The sequence below is a fragment of the Mustela lutreola genome, chromosome 9 (genome assembly GCF_030435805.1).
Source record: "Mustela lutreola isolate mMusLut2 chromosome 9, mMusLut2.pri, whole genome shotgun sequence".
Taxonomy (NCBI): Eukaryota; Metazoa; Chordata; class Mammalia; order Carnivora; family Mustelidae; genus Mustela; species Mustela lutreola.
In genome coordinates, this window is record NC_081298.1 from 72,579,861 (window position 1) to 72,604,090 (window position 24,230).

General features: G+C 38.9%; 1 protein-coding gene across 1 annotated transcript in view; it reads right to left on the reverse strand.

Annotated features, from left to right (window-relative positions):
• Nucleotides 1-19,235, reverse strand: part of FBXO11 (F-box protein 11) — an 89,311-nt gene extending 70,076 nt beyond the window's left edge. The window contains exon 1 of the mRNA XM_059134749.1: nt 18,201-19,235. Within this exon, the coding sequence (XP_058990732.1) occupies nt 18,201-18,420 (220 nt within the window). The 5' untranslated portion in view covers nt 18,421-19,235. The remainder of the gene's footprint in view (nt 1-18,200) is intronic.
• Between the last annotated feature and the right edge of the window lie 4,995 nt (nt 19,236-24,230).

Genomic DNA, 24,230 nt, shown 5'->3' on the forward strand with positions numbered 1-24,230 from the left:
ATAGCTATATTGCCTCTACATTTTGAGGAAAGAGCATTTTACTAACTTCTGCAAATTATTGTGCTGGTAAATACACCATCTGTATAACTGATACTTTGGTGTAGGCACTCTGGTTTTTTTCATCATTTTAAAGAACTTTATTATATTCTAAAATTTCACTATGGAGCATTGAGAAGTTGACTCTTTTTTATATTTATCCTGCTAAATAATTGTTTGGTAATGTGTAATATCAATATGGAAACTGCGTTTTACTTCAATTTAAGTCCTCATATGTAAAAAAGGTACATTATCTACATGATGGGGGTTGCTGTAAAAATAAAACATGAATTTACTGTCTATCTAGAATAATCAATAAATGATTGCTATTAATATCACAACCACTAAATAGTAGTTACTATTACCAAAATTCCTTGTGTCTTCCCATGGATATAAAGCTGCCTAATTGCTACTTAAGTGCTTTCAAAAATATTTTGCCATGCTTAATACATAAATTACATATCACTTATGTATCAGAAGTCCATACACTGATATCAGGTATTTATTAATATGGAAAAGAGGTTCTGGTGAGTTTTCAGAAACTTCACTGCCAACTGTATTATTATTATTTTATTAAAAGGTATTATTTAGTTGACAGAGATCACAAGTAGGCAGAGAGGCAGGCAAAGAAGAGAGAGGAGGAAGCAGGCTCCCTCCTGAGCAGAGAGCCAGATTCGGGGCTCGATCCCAGGACGCTGAGATCATGACCTGAGCCGAAGGCAAAGGCTTTAACCCACTGAGCCATCCAGGCGCCCCTGCCAACTGTATTATTTAAAAAAAACCATTCAGGACATTGAAGAAGATTACATAGGATATTATCAAATATTTACTGATAATCCTCCATACAGTAAGCAAAAATGGATCTTTATGCTTATGTAAATTTATTTATTACATAAATGTAAATGACAGTAAGCACCTGAGCCTGACTTATGTGTAGCTACCACAAAAGCATGGGAACTCAAAAACAGGTGATTAAATACTGAATGAACCACTGAGTTTAAAAATTTGCAACAGGGCCAAAAAAAAAAAAAGAGAGAGAGCGAGCTGCAAAATATGGTTCATTCAAGAACAATTTGTAGATTAGCCTGTCAAAAGAAGACTCGTACAAAAAAAAAAAAAAAATGGCAGGTGAAGTATAGACTTTGAATCTGGACTAAAGAATTTAGATTATTCTACAAGTGGTAAAGCCTTGAAGATAGGAGAGTGCTTAACTCAACTTTAACTTCTTTCTGGAAAAGAAACACCAAGACAAAGGGAACTATGACATGAAGAGCGTACGATGACGGAGTTAAAATTCTGTCCTGGTATCTCTTCCATGTTCTCTGTCTGGCCCATTTCCTCTTACTAAGAATATCCTTTTTTCCCCTTTTCTTTATCTGTGACATACTCATTCTTCAAGATCTAGTTTAAGCATTCACTTTCTCTGGCAAGTCTTTTCAAACCATTTCAGCTCTCAGACTAGTTTCCCCTCCACTCTTAAGTATTTCGTGTATACATTTATTCAGTAACATTTAACCTCATACATTAATAGTGGGATTATTTGAAAAAAAAAATCTGGCAACATTTTTCAGACTTTAAAATGCAACTATTCCTTTAACACAATAACTCACACCTATGAAACCGAAATTGTGACATAAATATGTTAAGATATCTGTACAAAGATGTTTACTTCAATACTATAGTAGCAAAAATTAAGAACCTGAATATTAATCAATAGATATACATTTAACATAAATCATGGTCCATTCAGGTAATGAACTATTCTGCAACTATGAAAAATAAGGTAATTTTAGATTTATACTGACACAGAAAAATGCCCAGGATATTATCTATGCAAAACCCAAAACTTAATTTACAAACTAATACATATACTGTGGTTTCTTTTTAATAAAGTATGTGTATTTATATACACATACATTAAGAAAAACTCAACAGTAAACACATACACAGTTAAGAGTTACCTCTGGAGAGTGGTAAGTCAGGGGAAGAGAACAAAACAGACTTTTCCTTTAAATTTTATATACTTCTATATTTAATTAATTCACTCAACAATCACTTAAAGATTTCTAGAGTGCCAGGCACTCATGACTTATACCATTCACTTGGCACTTACACATTAAACATTAAGAGAGAATATTTTATGTTTCTGTTTACTGCACTGAAACACCCTGAAGGCAAGCTTTTACTTTCCCATAGTAACAACCATAATAACTTACAATTAACTATTTACAGATTTACAGATTCACACAAATATGTAAAAGTATTTAAAAACGGAATGAATAGGGATGCCTGGGTGGCTCAGTTGATTAAGCAACTGCCTTTGGCTCAGGTCCTGATCTCAGGGTCGTGGGATGGGGCCCTGCATCAGGCTCCCTGCTCTGTGGGGAGTCTGCTTCTCTCTCTTCTTCTGGCCCTCTCCCAACTTGTGCATGCACACGCTCTCTCTCAAATGAAATATTTTTTTAAAAAAGATAAAAATGGAATGAATAAATTCATATCTAATTCATGACAGTTGCTCCTTCTGAGAGGATAGAAGTGAGAATGGAATGGAATGAACCATACTTAAGAAAGAAGATTCAGCTCAATAATCAATATTTTATGTATAATTTTTCATAGAAACACATGATACTAATAATTTGTAGGTTAAGAAAGTGCAAATTTTTTTCCAGTCGATTATTACTTGCCTTAACTAGCACCCTTCACTGCACAGAACTTTTCACTTATGCAGCCTATTTATTTATTTATTATATGAGAGAGAGAGAGAGAGAGAGAATGAAAGGGCGAGCATGAGAGGGGAAGGTCAGAGAAGCAGTCCCCTGTTGAGCAGGAGGGCGATGTGGATGCGGGACTTGATCCTGCAACTCCAGGATCATGACCTGAGCTGAAAGTAGTTGCTCAACCAAGTGAGTCACCCAGGCACCCCAGGTAGTCAATTTATTGATGTTTCCTTAATGACTGATTTTTTGGGGCACTGCTGAGGAAAAAGTACTTTCTTCTAATTTCTTCTATGATTTTCTAAAAATATTGAGCTCTTATACTTGGAGGACATTATCCTAAGTGAAATAAGTCACTTAGAGTTGACCAAATACTGTCTAATTTCACTTACATGAGATCTCTAAAATACCAAACTCATAAAAGTAGAGTACAGGATAGTGGTTTCTAAGGGCTAGGGAGGAAAAGAAAATAAAGAGTTGCTATTCAATGGGTATAATGTTTCAGTTATGCAAGATGAGTAAGTTCTTCAGATCTGATAACATCTTGCTGATAGTTAAGAATATTATATTGTACACTTGAAACTGTGTTAAAAGGGTTTTTTACTCTAATAACAAAATTTTTTAATTGAAGAAAAGCTTTTTAATCATTTTAAATGCATTTCTGGTATTGTACAAAGTAGGAAATTAACTGAATGCTTCTCCAAATGAATAATCAATAATCTCAATATCATTTATTGATCAATAAATAATTTCCTTATTGATATGAAACACCACCATTATCATAAATGGGCACTAAGATTCAACAGTGGCAAAGAGCTCTGCCCTGGGAATCTTTACATGACTCATCAATATGGTTCACCTTATACTGAATAATGTAATCGCCTTTTTCTCTTTTTTTACCAGTACAGCAGGGAGCCTGCTTCCTCCTCTCTCTCTCTGCCTGCCTCTCTGCCTACTTGTGGTCTCTCTCTGTCAGATAAATAAATAAATCTTTAAAAAAAAAAAATTAAGTCAATCTGTAACAAGCTATTGAAATTTACTTGTATATCTTTTTTAAGTTACTGAGTACAAGTATCTTAAAAAACTTAATTTTTGTTTAGTTCAACTAAGGAGTTACAGAAAACTGGTAAGCCTCAATAGATTTAACAAACCACTAAACTGAAAAATGAACAGAATGAAAGTAAAATTCTGAAACAAGAACAGGTAACACCACCATCATTGACTGGGAGTCAGGAGACTAGGGCTCTAATTCCAACCACCACCCTGAACAATAAACCTAAAGAATTGCAACTACAGTTCTATATCCAATATTCTATAATTTCTAATTTAACATCTCTAAGATAATTAAAATATCTAATCCTCATAGCTGACAACAAAAAAAGCAAGGTATATAGTCTTCTTTAGCGGCCTACTTAAAGATTATTTATTTATTTACTTGACACAGAGATAGCACAAGTAGACAGAGCAGCAGGCAGAGCGAGAAAGAGAAGAAGCAGGCTCTCTGCAGAGCAGGGAGCCAGATGTAGGCCTCCATTCCAGGATCCTTGGGATCACAACCTGAGCCTAAGGCAGCTGCCTAACTGACTGAGCCACCCAGGTGCCCCTAGTGACCTACTTTAGATGTTTATCAAATGTTCTTTACACCAGTGTAAAACATCAATCTAATAATTTAAATTTGTTTTCCTTAGCTATCTCCTGAGCATACAGAAAAATAAAATTGAGCAACATCCTTTAGAATTACCTTCACCCAGAGCACCTGGGTGGCTCAGTTGGTTAAGTTTCTGCCTTCTGGACTCTATGACGTGGAGTCCTGGGATCAAGCCCCATATCAGGCTCCCTGCTCAGTGGGGAGCCTGCTTCTCCCTCACCCTCTCCCCCTGCCTGCTGCTCCCCCCTGCCTGTGCTCTGTGTGTGTGTGTGTGTGAGTGTGAAATAAATAAAATCTTTGAGAAAAATTACTTCGAACCATGTGAAATGTTTAGCCATCCTTTAGCTTATCCCTCTTTAGAGTAACACTTAAATTTTTCTAAAAGACATATTTTTCAACCACTTCAACATTTTACAAGTCTTATTATTATAAAATGATATCATGTGTTTACACATACATAAACATACTTTAGGATGATTCATTCAATTGTAGTCCATATTGTTTTCTGCTTTACTTAGTTCTGGTTCAACATTTCTAAGTGACTACTCACTTTTTTGTTGTTTCTATAAAGATGAAGGTACTTTTTTCCCTTAGACCATTCTGAGTAATTTGATTTCTATTCTTGGTTTTCCAGGTACTTAACCCCAGCCCATTTTAAAAAATAATCTATGAACTTAATATGCTTAATAACTTAAATTAGTAATTATATGAACAAATCTTGGTCCAGAAAAGGAAGTTGGAGAGAAACAGAACTATTTACTAAATGCCTGTCTGCAAAATGGTTAGCAGTATTTTTGTAACCGGTAGCTTCCACATTATACAACTTTTAAAAATTTCTCAACTATCACAATACCAATATGACTACTTCATAAAATAAAAGCTGTATTTAAATCCACCTATGCTTCTCTTGTTCCTTCTTCAGCTACCAAAGTCACTGTTTCAGGAGAATAATCTAAGTTCACTTGTAATCAGCTCTTCATAAAACTATGTTGATTACTATCTAGAACTTACACTTAATGACCGATTTGCCCTAAGCCGTGTATCAGTAGCCTCCCCTCTTTTTTAAAGATTTGTTTATTTTAGAAAGAAAGCATGTGGGGTGTGGGAGAGAAAAGCAGACTACCCACTGACTGCAGAGCCTGATGCCAGGCTTGATTTCGTGACTCTGAGATCACGACCTGAGCCAAAATCAAAAGTTAGATACTTACCTGAGACTATGCCACCCAGGTGTCCCTAGTGGCCCCGACTTTTACTTTTTTTTTTTTTTTTTTTTTTTAAGATTTTATTTATGTATTTGAGAGAGACTGAACATGCAAGAGAGCACAAGCTGGGGGGCGGCGGCGGCGGAGAGATGGGGAGAAGCAGACTCCCAGCAGACTCTCAGGCTCAAGCAGGGAGTCTGAGACACAGCTTGACTCCAGGACCCTGGGACTATGACTTGAGCCAAAGAATGCTTAACTGAATGAGCCACCCAGGCATTCTACAGCCCCTTTAAAAACAAAACAGAACAGTTCACCTATTTCAATGAAGGTTTTTAGTATATTTTCTAATAAGAAAAAGTCTTCTTTTAATGTTTACAAGTAGTCTATAAGATGATCAGAAGACTGGTCAAATGTGAGGTAAGTTAATTCCAAATCTAGTAACTAATTTTAGACTGCAAAGACCCATATTTTTTGAAAGCCAAGGCCTATTCTTACTTATTCTCAAACACACCGGGTCCCACAATCCAAAACTTCTAAGAATACAGTATCTTAGAAAGGGAAGGTTGGTTTGTTGTTTTTTTGACTGATAATGGTGAAACAATTTCCCTTAGCAATCTGTTTCAACTTAATAAACTGACAGTCATTAATTCTTTCAGGGCTAACTCCAGTTTTTTTTGTTTTTGTTTTTGTTTTTTTTAATTTATTTGAGAGAGAGACAGTGAGAGAGAGCATGAGCGAGGAGAAGGTCAGAGGGAGAAGCAGACACCCCATGGAGCTGGGAGCCCGATGCGGGACTCGATCCCAGGAATCCAGGATCATGACCTGAGCCGAAGGCAGTCGTCCAACCAACTGAGCCACCCAGGCGTCCCGCTAACTCCAGTTTTGTGAGAAGAAATTATCTTCCACATAAAATCATCAAACAGTCAGGAGTCCATACCACCAGGGTACAAAAGAAATAGCCACCTTTTATGACCAGTATTAAGTTTTGCTTTTCTTTCTAATATCTAGTTTGTGTGCACACTAAATTTCCATCATTCAGCCACAAAAGTAATTAAAATACTGTTTCTATGTATTTGTATTTACATAACCTATGGTCACAAACTTATCCTAGAAAGACAGAAGCACTGGCTCAAAGTCTCAAGTAACAAATTTGTTTTTAATTCTGAATTCTGACTTTATCAGTTATCTTCATCTCCAATAAATGACATAAATACACAATTATTATCCTAAAGTTGCTGTGGATATAAAAGCTAAAAATGTCCATAAATTAATAAGCACTTAAAACACAAAGCATGGAGAATTAAGCTCGTATTCAAGTTTAAAATGACCTGTGAGGACTTTACCATCAGACCAACTACTAAGGTCACATCACAATCACAACTATTAAAATCTTTTTAAAAACACAAACCTCTTTCCTTCCAGAGTCCATATATAGTATTTAAAAACCACAGAAACGTAGATAAAGTAACAAAAATCACCTTACCTCCATCACTCCAAGACACCACTGCTAACATTTTACCAAAAATTTTCTGACACTTCAAAAAAATCAAAAGTGCATATTCCAAGTTTCAGAGCGTGTACTGTATGTGTTCTCAATGCATGTCTATGATTGGTCTGTAACATTTTTCTAGCCATCTAAAACGAGACAAGCTCACTACACCCAACTCTTTCAGCTTAAGTTTTTCAGCTTTAAAGATTTCAGCTAAGAGGTTCTCAAATCAAATGACTCAGAAAGAGAAGACAGGCTTCCTGTGAGACACTGCAGTAGAGACTATGACAGCATCAGAAAAAAATCCATAAAGGCAACCTGAGAGTTGCAACCATTTGTATGTGGGGTTACAGATGATATAAAGAAACTTAAAGTGTTTTATCTCTGCAACATAAGATCTTAGATTCTGGCAACATACAGTCTAATTTAGACCTGTCTGTCTGCTTTCAGTTTCTGGATATAAGGGCAAAACAATGAATGCAATGAAGAAGGAAGACACCATGAAAACAAAATGAATAACCCCAAATCTGCAGGTAATTTCCTTCAGTAGGTTCATGTTTCTTTCTTAATCATTTACATAAGCATGCTATAACTTAGCTTAAACTCTGGGCTGCAACTTTTTTTTTAAAGTAAGCCCCATGCACAGTGTGGGGCTTGAACCCACAACCCTGATATCAGGAGTTGGATGTTCTACCAACTAAGCCAGCTGGGCTTCCCCTGCAACAATTTTCTAATTGTGGCACAAAGGTAATTCGATAAATGATTAAAGGGTAGAACAGGTGTCAGACTGCAGGGGGTCATAACAAACCTAATAGCATTTCATAGAAGACTCTCCAACAGACTCAGGTCTTGGAAAACGTGGACAGGTAAAGTTACTAACAAAACTCTGGTGTGGTGTACGTACATATAAGAGTATACATATATATATGTGTGTGTGTGTGTGTGTGTGCATGCGCCTGCATCCTTAAAAATATTTATCAGAGGACAAATTGATATCAACATGTTTATTTTCAATTTATTTTGATTTTTTTAAAATTAAAGATTATTTATTTATTTATTTGCCAGTGATAGGGGGAGAGAAAGCGAGCAAGCACAGGCAGACAGAGAGGCAGGCAGAGGCAGAGGGAGAAGCAGGCTCCCTGCTGAGCAAGGAGCCTAATGTGGGACTCGATCCCAGGATGCTGGGATCATGACCTGAGCCGAAGGCAGCCGCTTAACCAACTGAGCCACCCAGGCGTCCCAATTTATTTTGATTTTGAATGTTATTTAAATCTAGTATCTAATTCAACTATAAGTTCCATAGAAGAGCCATGTCTGTATAATAATACCTAACAAATTCAGACCTCAATGATTTATACTGTTAATTTAAATGATACAGAAAGTTTTAGAGCATCTCACAAGTCACCTCATCCAAAATACCCTACTTCAGAAATGGGATTAAGAAACCATTCTAGGAAAAAAAAAAAGCCACTTTTTTGGTTGTTTTTGCTTTTTAAAAAAAAATCTCTGGTTTTATTAAATTCAAGTTAGTTAACATATAGTGTATTATTAATTTCAGGTAGAATTTAGTGATTCATCAGTTGCATATAACACCTAGTGCTCATTACATCAAACACTCTCCTTAATGCCCACCACCCCATCACCCCATTCCCCAGCAACCCTGAGTTTGTTCTCTATAATTAAGAGTTTCTTTAAAAACAAGCCACTTGGATGAAAAAGCTCAGGCTCATTCTCCCCAAACTTAACAGCAACATTTATTCAATGTCGCTACGTTATGTAAAAAAGGAAAGAAGGGATGGGAGGAAGAAAGGAGTCTCCTCCACACTGCTTGCTGTGGACAAGAAAGAAAACTATTAGCACTAACACTGAACTGCCAGACACAAAATAATAAGATCTTACTCTTTTTAGTACCTAAGGCTACCATACCATCAGTTTCAAGCAAGTGATTCCTTAAAAAGAGACCCCATCTCAGCCACTGATGGCCTGTCATTCTAGGGATATTTGCACGGTGGGGAATATGAGCTTATGAGCCAGTAACTAGCATTTCCGCACAGTTGAGGGAGCCTTTTTACACCTTCTTCTTATACATCAGGAACTGACAGATCTGCCCAAGGACTAGAAAAACAACTTGAAAGCAAAATATGCCCCAATATTATAAATGTTTTACTATTTTGTATTTATAATCTTATGTTTATAATGAAGTTAAGCAGAAAAAATAAAAAATGAAACAATTAACCAAATAAAAGCAAAATATTTTCACTGGAGTTAAAAGGATAAGCTTTAAAGTAGTAAGAAAGAAGATTCCAAACTGAAATGGAGAAAAATAGTATTTATGACACTAGCAAAAATAATAATGTTTGGAATGAAGGCTTAGTAAATCACAAATTAAAGTCCACAGTATTTTTAAAAATTCCTATATTTAAAAAGACTTCCTTCCTCCTCAACTTGGGGAAAATTAAAGTATATTATTATAGCATATTATATTAGTATATTAGTATAGTATATTAAATTGATGAGTAAACTTCCTAACTCTGGACTTACAGCATACATACTCAAAAACTTAAGAAAAACACTAATATCTGAAATAAAATCTACTGAATCTACTGTTTCAGCAACATTAATTATGAGATACCATATTCATATCTGTCTTAAAGCTATTTTACCTCCCATGTAAATGGAAGTTCTGCCTCTGGGAAAAGGTAACTAATGGTATAATGTTGAGATATAAAACTTAGCAGGAATATGTACCTGTGTTCACCAAAAGATATACCCAAAATGCTCATAGCAGCACTATTTCTGAGAGCCAAAGATGAAAACTCTTATGTCTATTAATCGTACACTGAATGAATTGTAGTGTACTCATACAATGTAGTATTATACAGCAACACGAATGAACAAACTATTAATACAAGCAACAACATGGATGAAACAAATACTGAGTGAAAAAGCCAGACACACAGGAATACATAATGGGTGATTTTATATACATTTATATAAAATTCAACAGACAAAACTAATCCAAGCAGTTAGAAAGACAGGGTTGGGAATAATGAGTGGGAAGACCCGGCGGCGGGGGAATGCTGGGATGGGATGAATACCACTTCTGGGATTCTGGTAGCGTTTATTTCTTGATCTATGTATTGTTGGCTGCACAGAGGTGTTTACTTTGTGTAAAGTCATCAAGCTATACACCAATGATTCGAGCACTTGTATGCTTTCATTAAAACCTTAAGTTTAAAAAAATCTAATAAAATTATTTTAACAATTTAAATAATTATATATAGTATATGGATATATGTGATTATATATAGAATGACCACTGCTAATTTAAATGACACATACATATTGCTACTCTTACCTGCTCTAATTCTTTTTCTTCTCTCCATCCCCATACCAACCCCAAATTAAGTCTTTTGAGAAAATACAAAGTGAAACTTTTAAGAAAAATTTTAGGGTCAGAAGTAGATGAGGAAAAACAACAAATGTGTAAGGTAAGTGATTTTTCCAAGACTCTTCCATCCCTCTTCCTCCCCCTAAATGCTTATTCTGTCTGGAAGGAAGCAAGCACTCTTACCCAAAAGGTCTTTGTCCAAATCACTTATTTCTATCTCTTTTACTGGGTCTAAAATACCAAAATTTGACTAAGTGACCAGCTTCTTAAAAATGCAAATGCATTTCAAAGGATTATGAAGTTATCAGTCATTTACACACGACTGTTCATTAGATCTGTGGCTACTTTTAACAGAAAAATGAGTGGTTTCACAATTTCTTTCACCATTCACTTTGCCAATAACATTCAATTTGAAAACACAGTGTACTCACCCACCCCCATTTCTTTCAAACACCTCTTCTCTATCCTTTCTCTCTACCATGATACAAACCTGGAATGATTTCTCCTTTCCATTTGCTAAATTCTACACCACTTCTAATTTTCCTTAAAGCCTTTCCCCCCTTCCAAAGACATATGATTATGTGGGAAGAGACAATTACTAATGACATATATATACCAACCCTGTGCAACTCAAAATAGAACAGGTGAATAAAAAAGAGTTATATATTCTTCCTCTTCCCTACCTGCTTCCTCCTGAGTGTCAGATTCTCATAAAGCCATGTGGTCTCATACATAGTATGTTATACACTGTAGATGTAAGATACAAAATCAATACTTGAGTGTAAAAAAGAATTCTCATATCTAAACTCAAACTAGCAAACCAGCAAAGGCTAAACTGATTTAAGTCCATTATCAATACATGGTACTAAAGAAATCAATGCCAAGATTGAACCTCTACAATAGCCAGTTAATTCCATTCTGAGGAAAAACTTTCAAAAATCAAAAGATTTTGACACAACCTAACTTGACCATGTGGTACATGAGTGTTGATGCACACTAGAAGAAAACAGTGAAGCTAAGACCTTTACTGTTATCAGAAAAAATAATTTTAAAGCACAGGATACTACCTACCCATTTCTATCACTCAATTTCAAAGCTTTGAGAAAAAAGTAGGCTCTCTTCACAAAAAAGATGAATGTATCTCTTCTCTCAAAATATGTGCAAGTAATACATAATGTTTTTAAAGGTTTAGCCACCAGTTGAGAGAACAGCATTTAAGCATTTTTTTTCTTTTTTTTCTGAACATAGTTACACGATTTTCTATTCATTTAAAGGGCTAAACATCTGACAACTGGACCTTTAGAAATTGGGAAGAGTAAGCAAGTAACATACAGAACTTAAATTTGCTTTACTATACTATTATATTTGGGTTTTTTAAAAAACAAAAAACCACACAATTAATGTACTCATTTTTAAGTATTTTTGATATTTCCTTAAACTAAAATAAATTATTTAAGAGAAGTTAGTTGGTTTCATTTCTCTATTTTCTAAAGATTAAGTTTACACACATTTCTTGTGTTAACCTAACATATATGAAAGGCCCAGGCTATGTATCTGAAGACAGCAAGCTTTGGTGACAAGAGAATATTTAGTCCACAAACCTGTCAAAATTACCACTGAAGTAGCATTTAACTCATATTTTGTTCCTTCCTGAAATAGTCTAGGCTATTACCATGAGCTAAAATGACTTAACACCTTTTATTCATAACTATGAGTTATTCAAGGGAAATCTACCTCTTTTAACGCTTAATTATCTCAGTAAGCTGGAAAAACATGCTGGCCAATCAGGGCAACCTCTTCTGGGGACAGATCTACATTAGAGGTAAAATTATGATTAGAAGGTTACCTAGAAAATGTGAAAGCAGATATTTAACAATCGATGGCATCAGACTATGGTGCCAGCCTTCAATAAGACTAGAGGGGATAAGATAGGGGACAGATGTACTTCAAAGGCTAGGTTATTCCCTCCCCTAAGTGTGAACACATTCTGCCAAATGCAGAATTATCTCCTCATTTATGGGAAGACTCAGTGATATGTTTCGATTTTGAAATTTTTCTCTGCTATTTACTATAAATATCCAGCACTGATTTATGTCTATCTTACAGAACTGCTAAAAGGGTTAAATGATACAGTGTGTAAGAAAGTATCTGACAGACTCTACCACATAAGTAGAAAGAGACCTATGTTTGTTATTATTATTCTCAATGCCCATTTCTTCTGTTTCCTTAGTCTTTGCTTAAAGAATATTTCAATTCATTAGGTATAAAATTAGTGACTTATAATTATAAGCCAGTTTCCTTAAGGTTATCCAGAGTCACCTAGATTGCATTTTGGGGTATACCAGAAATTAACGACTCATGCACATTGTATCACTTGGATTTAGTTTTATATACAACTGATTTCATTCCTTACTACTATTTTTAATATTTTTAAAAGCTGCAATTCATTGAACATCTAACAAGTGCTAGATACTTAAATCTCTCAGCAATATATATATGAGGCAAGTATTGTCATCCCCACCTTAAAGATAATGAAGTAAGGCTCCAAGAGTTTATACTGCTTGCCCTGTGTCAAATAGTCTCTTGATGGTGCAGCCAGGATTAGAACCCCCATTTAGCCAGCTGTAACTCTGAAGTATATCACACTGTCCAACTGTCTCAACTCTTCTATTTTGCTTCTTTATCATTTTATTTTCAAAGGTTAACAACTACAATTTGGAATTGTAACCTCTCATAAACTGGAATTATCTGGAAGCGGAGAATGCAATTCAAAGGGCTGATAAAATTAATAGTCTAAAATAAAATAATCTTTCAGAGACTAGTGGGAAAAAGATCGACACAAAATAAGGGTAATGTGTTAGTTAGGAATATGGGGCAGCTGGGTGGGTTAGTTGGTTGAGAATCTTTCAGCTCAGGTTGTGACCCAGAGTTCCTGGAATCAAGCCCTGCATCAGGCTCCCTGCTCAGTGGGGAGTCTGGTTCTCCCTCTGCCATGCCCCTCCACCCCACTTGTGCTCTCTAATAAATAAATAAATCTTTAAAAAAAAAAAAAAGGAATAAATTGGAGGACAATAAAAAACCTCAAGTTAAAATATTTCATTATTATAGACTGTTTAGCTTCAAAATTAAGATAAAGCTGGGGGAGACCCTGAGAAAATACTCACTAGCCTTGAATTCTGCCAAATTTAAGTTCAGGGGTCCTAACAGGTCATTATCTACTGGTAGTTCTTCAAACTGGCTGACCTGTCCATGGGTTTGCCAGAACTTCCAGTAAAGAAAGAGAAAAGCAGTATACTAACAACCCATGGGCCTCATCAGCAGAACTTTAACATTGGCATTGTCACCACTTCATTCCTACCCCTCAATTTGTAAGCTTTGAGAAAAAAGGCTCTCCTCTACCCCACCCCAAACATTAAAAAACAAAAGTTAGTTGGTTTCATTTCAAAACCAAACCCTGGGTGACATCTTCCTTTCATGGATGTAAATATTTTGAAGCTTTAGCCACAAGAAGGGAGAGCAGTGCCCCACAGTACTTAATCCCTAAAAAAGGAAAAATCATGTCCCTTATCCAGAACTCTTCTATCAAAAAAGGTTACCGAAGTTCCTAATTCTTCTATTCTGTAAGTTCCTTATTCTGAAGAACCTGAAGGTAAAATATCATGAGACAGAATAAGCCCACAGAAAGTATGATTAGCATGCAAGACTAGAATGCTAAGGAGTATTCTGGATGCTGCATATTATAAATACGTAGCTCCATCAGGAATATTTCATGTAATACTATATGTATTCAATTACTTCAGTAAGTTTAGTTAAAACAAAACTGTAATTCTAGGGTCATAGGTGAGATTTTTATTCCACAAATATGAAATTAAGAAGATGTGATTACTATTTTACTCCTTATGATTATTTCAGACTAGAAATTAATAGCAATATTCATTAATATATTATATTCATTAAATTTATTTAACTATAAATGATTACATAAAATTTCAGAACTTCAAAAGAATCTTATGAATTTTCCAGCCAGAAAAAAACTACACCTATTTGCAAAAATGAGAAACTAATAACAATGACTGATTCCAGGTAGGAGAATTTGGTATGGGAGGCAGGTGTAGGTAAAAAACTCTGCAATTTTAAATTATGTGCATTTATTACCTATTCAAGCCAATCAATTTTAACTATGAGCTAAAAGTGCTCAGAATACACAGCACTTCTGCAGGCTTGTAAGCTTTCCTCATCCTTCTCCTAGAAAAAGACTACCAATGAGAAATCAAAATAAATTCATCAGAACAAGTTGCAAAAGCTAAATCCTTTTAGAACTTTTAGAAGAAAATAAATATAAAAAAACTAACCCCACACTACTTCCAGATTTACCAAGTCTGAAATGTATTATCAAAGAGTGCAAAACACGGGGCGCCTGGGTGGCTCAGTGGGTTAAGCCGCTGCCTTCGGCTCAGGTCATGATCTCAGGGTCCTGGGATCGAGTCCCGCATCGGGCTCTCTGCTCAGCGGGGAGCCTGCTTCCTCCTCTCTCTCTCTGCCTGCCTCTCTGCCTACTTGTGATCTCCCTCTGTCAAATAAATAAATAAAATCTTTAAAAAAAAAAAAAAAAAAAAAAAAAAAAAAAAAAAAAAAAAAAAAAAAAAAGAGTGCAAAACAAATGATTTTCTACCAAAGTGGTATGTGAAATCCTAAACTCCAAAATATAATCCATCTTAAGACAGTGGGCAATTTCAGATAATGTGAGTGAAGACAGCATTACATTAAACACCCAGATCAAGTATTTCCCAACATATAAGTAGTTCTCCCCCATGAAAGGCTTTGGAAAGTCCTCATAAGAATTCACTCTATTAGACTGTTCCTTTCTACTTCAAACATTGGCCATTAGATATACAAGAAAGTGTGTGTGTGTGTGTAAGGACATTATCAGGGAAGTTTTTAGACCAATTAACTTGTGGGTGAACAAGCAACTAAAAACCAGCCCTGACAAAACTTTTGCTGGGGGGGGGGGGGAAGCTATCTTGTAACTACTCTATTACCATTAAAAAGCCAAAAATCTATTCTTTGTATTAAATATATAGACCGAGTTAATTTGTCTTAAAAACAGTGAGTGCTGACTTCAATTCCCAAAGAGGAAAGCTTTCTGATCCACCATTATGTAACTCTATCCAAACTCTAATATAAAAGTTACATATCTATTAAGTTAGTTTAAAAAAAAAAAAAAAAGTAAAACACACACGCACGTGTTAGCTATAGTACCTTGTCAAAATTATGAAACCCAGCATATTCTTAAACAACAGAACCTCTCCTATCCAAACCAGAAATAGAGACACTCCACATGCTCCATAAAACTTTTTAAAATAAAGAGTATTCCTTTGGCTAAACTCTGATCATTATGTGAACTATACATTTTAAAAAAATAATCAAACCACCAATTTTTGAAGAATTACATATTTCACATAAATCTGGCAAAAACTTTATTAGTCTTTTAATTTAGCTTAATGTTTTATTCATTTTAAAGCCATTTATTTGCCCTCTAAAAGACCCACAGCATTTTTCCCTGAAGGCTAATCAGCAAGTTCTTGTCCCCTCTGTGCCAACAGAGAATCTCCAGAACAGTTTCTACTAGCTGCAGCAAAGCAACAATTCTACAGTGCATCTGATTTACTATTTCATTAGGTACATATTGAAATCCTGATTTCATGAACATCTTTGTCAGTCAGCTTCCGTACATGAATGAAAAGAAAACTGACACTCTGGCATGCCAATACCAACAACCAAGCCACTTTACTTCAAAAGGAAACAGACTTTAGCAGCTAATAATTCACACAAATAAAGAAAAGTATCCAAGATAGAAGTACCTCAACTAAGTTTGAAATTACACACATCGTGAAAAGGAGATTCAGAATAAATAATTTAAAATATGTAATGAGACTAAATTAAGTTTGGTCAAACAGATTTTATTCAGCCCTAATGGTATGAATAAATCAGTACATCTTGAAAACACTTACTTACTTATAGAAATTAAATCCTGACTATGCTAGGATTTCAATCTAGTGTCACTTGTTTTCTCAAAAAATTTTGTGAGACAACATATAGTGGAAGGAGACTTGAGTATTATTTGAATGGAATACAGGAAAACACTGATATGCAAATATGAAAGGAGATGATGAAACTATAAATATTTTTAATTTACAAAAAAATGGTAAATGTATCAAAGAATCATTAAAACATATCTGCCAATAGTGTTACACAAGACCTCTAACTGGCTTGAAACATCACATTCTTTCAAGCAAAATATAACAAACTGCTTTCTCAAGGACTATCTGTAACAGTGACTAGTAAAAACCCTTTGAACTATTTCTCAGATTATCATCTCTCTTCCATTTAAGTATTTTCCTCAAGTACAACACCGAAACAGTTTTTAAGCAAAGAATGTGTAATTTTTAAAAAGGCATTTAATCTCAATTCCCTGAATCAAAGGAGGTGTGACAACCAATGCATGTAAAATTAACCTTAATCCGCCAACGAAAACACGCAAAATGTCTCCTAACAATTCCCCTCCTCCTTAAAACAACAACCGTACACATAAATATGGTACTGACCTCCACCCCCACCGAGCTGCTAATTAATTGAGAATAGTTACATTTGGAGACCAAGGTGCAACACCCTACCCCATAAACCTCCCAAAATAACCACATCATCAAAGTAGAACTGAACATTATTTTTGCTAAACCAAGAATCCAACCCCCGGGAGCCTCAGCCCTTAGACAATGGTGGTTACCAGATAGAGCTGCACAGTTGGGTCCAAATGACACATTTCACTAGGCCTTGGACACAGCACACACTCACACTCTCCCAAGGGGCCAGTTCGAGGGACGGGGCGTTCAAACCCCACTAGGAGACGGAGGGTAGCACAGTGGCGTAGGGGTTCGCTAAGGAAGGACAGGCGAGAGGGGTGGTCGATAGAGCGGCAGGGTAACTGCACTGCACGCGAGGGAGGGGGCTGGAAATGGCCGATGGATTCTATATTTATTTATTTAAAGGTCTTGATTTAACGGGTCCTTCCCTTGGGTTCTGTAACTAAAGCCAAACTGCGCAGCAAACATTGTGGGGTTGGGAGAGTAGTCGCTGCTGCCCCTACCCCGTGACTAGGAAGGGGGGTGGGGGAAACAAGTTCCCCGGCCAACACCACAGACCACTCGGATTCTCCCCCTCCCCCTCCTCCACAGGAAGGGGGAGGCTAACAGAGAAAAGGGGGAAAACAAGTTCCCCAGCCAGCCCCACCGCCCGATCACTCCCAGTTGTTCCCCACCGCCTTCTGTTAGGAAGAAGGAGGCTAAACGTGGAAGGCAGTAGAAAAGGGGGAAATCCCACCCTTTGCCTCCCCCCACCCTAGCCACCAACAGACTCCTGCGGGGTCCGTAAACCAGGCGAGAAGCCAAAGGATGGGTGGGGGGTGAGGGTGCCGAGCCCCCGCAACCAAACAAAGCGCGGCCTGAGCTAGAGCCCGGGCGAGTGGGGAAGCCGCGGCTTTTCCTGCCGGCCCGGCCCCGGGCCGGGCTGACACTGCGGCAGCCGCGGACCCGCCTCCGCTCAGCCTCTGTCTCCCAGCCCGGGGGCGCACAGGCCTCCCCCGCCCGCCCCGGCCTCCCTCCCCGCGGGTCCCGGCCGGCCGGCGCCCGAGCCGGCGGGCGGCGGGGAGGGAGCGCGGCCTTACCCCGCTCGCCGGCGTTGTTCCGCTCCTGGGGCAGCGGCGGAGGCGGCGGTGGCGGCGGCGGAGGCTGCTGCTGCTGCGGCGGCGGCGGAGGCTGCTGCTGCGGCTGCTGCTGGGGCGGCTGCGGCGGCGGCTGCTGCGGGGGCTGCTGCTGCTGTTGCTGCACCGGGCGCGGCCGCGACACTCGCCTGGGTCTCCGGTTGGCGGCTCGGACGGAGTTCATTTGCCGGGCTGAGGTGGCGGCGTTGGCGGAGGGACACACACACACGCACACGCACAGCGAGCTCCGGGGCAGGAGTAGGGGTTGGGGAGGGGGAGGAAGGAAAGGGGGCGAGGGGAAGGGGAGATGGGAAGGGCGGAGGGGGCGAGCGAGACCCCGAGTCGAGAGAAAGGCCCGCGGAGACGGACAGAGACCGAGCGAGGCCGGGCGGGCGGGCCTGACGCACGGGGAAGGCCGAGGCCGCCGGGCGGGGCGGCCGCGAGGGACGGAGACAGAAAGACGGGCAGAGCGAGAGAAAGAAAGAAAGGGCGTCCGCCCGCCTGGGGATCCCGGGGCGAAGCGCGGCGTCGGCGGGTGAGGAGACAGACTCCGGTCCCGCCGACTCCCGAGCGGCGTCTCCGGCGGCGGGGGGAGTGGGCGGGCGGGCGAGGAAGGGAGAAGGAGGAGAAGAGAGGGAGAGAAGGGAGGGAGGGAGCAGGGGGCGCCCGGCTCTTTTTTTTTTTTTTTTCCCTCTTCCTACCCCCACACCCCCTGAAAGAGATTTCTGTGAGGAATTTTTTCTCTTTCTTCGGCCTCTTCTCTCTCCTCCCCCCCTTCTCTCCTAGGCGAAGGGGAAATGAGTGTGAAGGGAGGAGATAGAGGGAAAAAGAGGCGTCGTCGTTCCTCCTCCTTAAAGGAACCTTTCCTCCTCCTCCTCTTCCTCCTCAACCCCGTCGCCGCTGCTTCTGCTGCTGCTCCGTGGCAGGAGGAGCCATTGACATCGCCGGAGCCTCCACTCGCCCAGTGGGTCCCTCCCCGCCGCGGGGCTGGCCAGGGGCGCGGGGGAGGGCCGCGGGGCGGCGGGGGGAGGGGTGAATGGGCGGGGACGCAGAGGGGCGGGGATTCTAGCCAGGCAGCCAATGGAGAGATCCCATACAACCTTCAGGCCAATGGGGCCTCCGCTCTTATGGCGAAGACCCTTCCTCCAACGCCCTGTTTCCTCTCTCGGGTTTCCTCCCTCCCTCGCCGAGGAGGGGGAAGGAGGGAAGGGGGAGTGTAGTGGGGCGGGTGATAATGGGGAGGTATCAGGGCATATAATAGGGTGGGGGGTGGGCGAAGAGAGCGCTAGTGCGTAGCGACGATTCTAGGAGAGGAGGTTCTCGGAGGAAAGGGCGGGGGCTGCTGATGTAATGGGGAGAAGTGATTAATCCTTTGGTTCGCCTTTTCGCCCCCCCCCCCCCACCACCTTCACCCGATTTTTAACCAGAGAAAAAAGTGGAGCCAGGGAACCGATCCTTGGTAACTCGCGTTTTCTGTGGTAGGTAGGTTCAAAATGTGAGCTGTAGGGAGCGCTAGAGATTCTGTGCCCTTTAGCCCAGCTGAGGGTATTTGCAAATCTTGGAGATCCAATTCACTGAGCTTTCAGCTTGTAACCGAAGTTTGGAGTACTTTCCTAATCGCAGCCTAAGAGGAGTCACCTAAATCTTGAAAACATTTTGAATAGATCTTTGGTCAATTTCTCTTTTGGAAACGTGGTCTAGATAATGTTCAGGAAAATAATACGTGAGAAAAGGAGGGAAGTAAATGTGCGAGATTATGATTGCTTATGTGATTTAAAAATTTTTTTTAATTTTTTTTTTTTTAGGTCCCGCAAACTCAAAGGTAAAGGAAAAACCCCAAGAGGAATTATCTTTTGTATCTGGTCCCCTCAGCATAATCTGTCCCCAAGGAAAACGCGTTTTTATTCCCTAGCTTTTGTTGTGAAGACGGAAAAAGTACCCTTTCTCAATTCGCTCGGCTCTCCTTTTGTTTACCATTTTATGTATATGGTAAAACTGGCAATTTACCTGGTTCTCTGGTTTTCGGAACGTTGGATGATTTCTCTCTTATTTGGGTTCGACCAGTTGCTCTCTAGGTTTGACATAGATAATTAAGCGGTTTACAAAGTATGATGAAGTAAAGCTGAGAGGCAGAGAAGTGTGTACTCGGGGAAGGAGGGGAGTGAGGGGCCAGGAGGAGCCTTTATTGTGCAGGGTGTTTGAATCCCTGATTTGATTATGTGACTCTAGGCAGGCTACCTTTCTAGATGAGGCCTCCTCACCTTTTAATAAGAACTTATTTTGGATGACAATCCTGTTTTCGATTTTTAAAAATTCTGTGGTTTTGAGATGATCTCTCTTTGGTCCTGAAAATGTTGAAACTTAGATATAAGTTTCCTTCAAAAAATATCTGAGAAAGAGGTTTTAGAAAACAACTGAAGAACTCCCTATTTTTATGGTTGTTAGCTAGGTGCCACTGGGTAAAATTTTAGATTTGGTTAGATACGGGGTGGGAAGGAAAATTACTTGCTATTATACATACAGATGGATCCATAATTCTGATTTTTCAACAAATTTACTTTTTTATTCAACAAACACTTATTGGTTCCTTCTGTTCCATCTGCATGACTATGTAAGGTGCTACGGGAGATACCAAAAATAAATCTAAAAGGCAAAAATCTTGGGCATAAAGCATTTGTAATTTGGCATGGCAGAGGTGAAGATTTATTTATATTAATTCAGATGTGCAAAGAAGATGTAACTTGTTTATTTTCTGTAATGTTTAACTTCTCAAGTCCCCACATTATCTTTCTGTCTTTTTTAAACATAGATATTGAATCTTTGAGATTTACCCACCTCCCTCTCATTTCAAGATACATATGGAGGTTGAGGGTTGCTGTTTAAGGTGAATAGATTTTATATCTTCAGCATCCTAGATTTTAAAGTTTATTATGACAGTTCTGTGGCATGTAGCAATAAGATGCCTTGTTCTAACAAAATCAGTATATTATGACAATTTTCTGATAGGTGGAAGTGAAGTGTCTTGAGAAAGGAGTGTCTTTTTCTAATTTACGCAGTGACTAGTTGGTTGGTAGCAGCCCTGAGGGATGGGAAGGCTTACATGGCATCAGGGAAGCCATGCTTGCCACTCCTTGTGTTATCCACAGAATGTATGGAGTGTCTGCTATGGTCTGAAAGGAGAACTGATAGCCTCAGAGGTAAAATTGGCCATTTCTGGTTTTTGTTTTTGTTTTTGTTTTTTTTTGAAATATCATACTAGTTCCTTTACTGAGGTATTTACCTGAGCCATTTGCTGTATGTACCACAGTCTCAGTATTGACTGACCCCGGGTCTCTGCAGGCCCACTGATTCTCACAGTGCCACTCTGTCTTCTCACATATGGGAACTTCCGGATTCCCTAAATACCACATGTAGGCCTTGATGAGCTAGGAGCCTTGCTTTGGGCTTATCTATGCGGCCATCTCCCTCCACCAATTTTGCATGATTCACCCTATGTCATACTGAACAAGCCATCAAGCTGAAAGCTGAGTTTCTAGAGGACTCAGACTCTCACAGCCATGCTCAGAGAACCAAACCACTATCCCTGGTTTTCTTGCATTTCCCCAAATCTATGTGAACTATACACCTCCAATTGTAGTTTCCACCCCAAGAAGGGGTGGAAGGTAAGCACACTGAGTCTGATTACTAATTCCTTGTACCCCTTACTTCCTTCCATCATCCCTCAGGGCTACAAGAGATGAATTTTTCTCCTTCTTGTATGTCAGGGGCTTTCCTTCTGTGCTATATCCTGTTCATTCATTCATTCTTTTTTTTTTTTTTTTTTTAAAGATTTTATTTATTTATTTGACAGACAGAGATCACAAGTAGGCAGAGAGGCAGGCAGAGAGAGAGAGAGGAGGAAGCAGTATCCTGTTCATTCTTGTAATGGCATCTGCTCTGCTTACCCTTCCTTGGAGCCATGATAGACTGCAGGAGAGGAACTAGTTTTACAATAATGGAACACCTTTTGGGAGATAACAAAAAAATCCTATCCCCATATCTTGTCATTCCTACATATTTTTAGTCTATTTTATGGTATTAAATATTCAAATCTTTGTTCAAAGTGTTCAAAGCCATCTTAAAATTGTGGAACTTGGGAGTTGTTAGAATGGGCATTGGAGATCATTGAATTCTCATTCCTGTATTGGACAAATTGGGAAACTAAAGTTCAAAGAGGTAAGGTGACAAAACCAAATCCCATAACTACTTAGTGGCAAAGTTACCATCTGCCAGTTCAGTACCTATTCCATTCTTAGGTATTTATAGGCTCAATTCTTCCATGAAAACCCCAAGTATTCCAGATAGTGTTATCCATTGCCTGGTCCACCTGTGTTAGTAAGTAGTCCTGTCAATTAGCTATTATAGAAATTATGTGTGACAGAAAACAGGAGAAAAACGTAAAGGGGTTTTTATTTGGGATGGGTGTCTCCCAAAATGAGTGTAGTAGACACTTAGCATAATTTCAGAGGACTAAATTCCCTCAGGGTTTGCTCTCTCTCTTCAATAACATTTGTGTTTGTTTTTCTCAACTAATTACTGGTGCTTAACAGGTTAGTGTACTTAAAATTATTTGTTTATAAAACCTATCACAATAGAAGTATGGGGAAAAAAAGCCCTTTAATCATTTTAATACCCAGCAGGTGATATTTACTGTGATTTTTAAATGGCAGTTTTTACCATGTCAAAGATTCAGCCTCCCTTTCCATCATCTAGTCCCAAGCCATCAGCACTCAGTGAGTTACATAAGACACCTCAGAGCTCTCACTCCTTTTATGTCATTTAGGAAATTAGCTTGATCTGAATATGGTTTTCCTGAAGGAATAACCAGCTGTTTAAAATATCCTTGTTAGAGTATGAATGACTTATCTCACTAAGCTGCAGAAATTCATTCTTTAGTACATGCTCAGATATTATTTTATCAGTTAGGCGGTAAAAATTAACTTGGAACTAAGGATTTAAATTTAATGTATATGGGGGAAAACCTGGTAAGCAGGCAGTCCAATGATACTTGTAATAGAGGCTATCTATAAAGAGTTACAGATTTGAACTTTAATACCCTTCCCTGTGGAATAATAGAGACCTAGCACTCTTAAAAAATTAATTATGTGCAAGATTTAGGATGGGCTGAGACAGGCAGTTGTAAATCTTTATTTTTGCTTTTTAAAAATAGAACCCAATTTCCAAGCATTGAGAGAAGATGAAGCTAAATGATAGAAGTGAGTTATATTATGGAAGAATTGGTAGGTGACCAATGTGTGGGCAGATATCAGAGCAGAAGACTAACAGGGACTCTGCCACTCACTAGTTGTCTAGCTTTGGGAAAATTACTTATCCTCTCTGTGCTTTAGTTTCTGCATCTGTAAAATGAGGGTAATAATAGTCATTCATGGGATTCTTGGGAGGACTGAGTAAATCGATACCTGCAGTATGCTGAGAATCATGCTTGGTGCATAGTGGGGGCTCAGTAAACTGTCAGCCACTGTTGCTATTGCCATTGGTGTTGGTGTTATTTGAGGCCTTACTTGATGACTTTCAAAACTACACAGACACGGGTCACCCGCATGGCACAGTCGGTTAAGTGTCTGACTTTTGTATTCTGCACATGTCGTGATCTCGGCGTTGTGAGATGGAGCCCCACATGCGGCTCTGTGCTTAGCAGGGAGTCTGCTTGAGATTCTCTCTCTCCTTCTCCCCATGCCCTTCCACTCTTCCACCCTCTCGAAAATAAACAAATAAATAAAATCTTAAAAAAAAAAAACTGCACGGACATAATATGTAGGGAAGCAGGTAAGGCTGTTGTGAGGAAATGTTCCTAGAAAATGAATACTACTAGATACTTTTTTACAAGGTACACTGAAGACAACACCACCACCGATGGGCAGAATGACAGCAGCTGAAGATCAGGCACACTTTGGTGGGAGACCTCCCTTGCAGGATTTCTCCACTCAGGCAGTA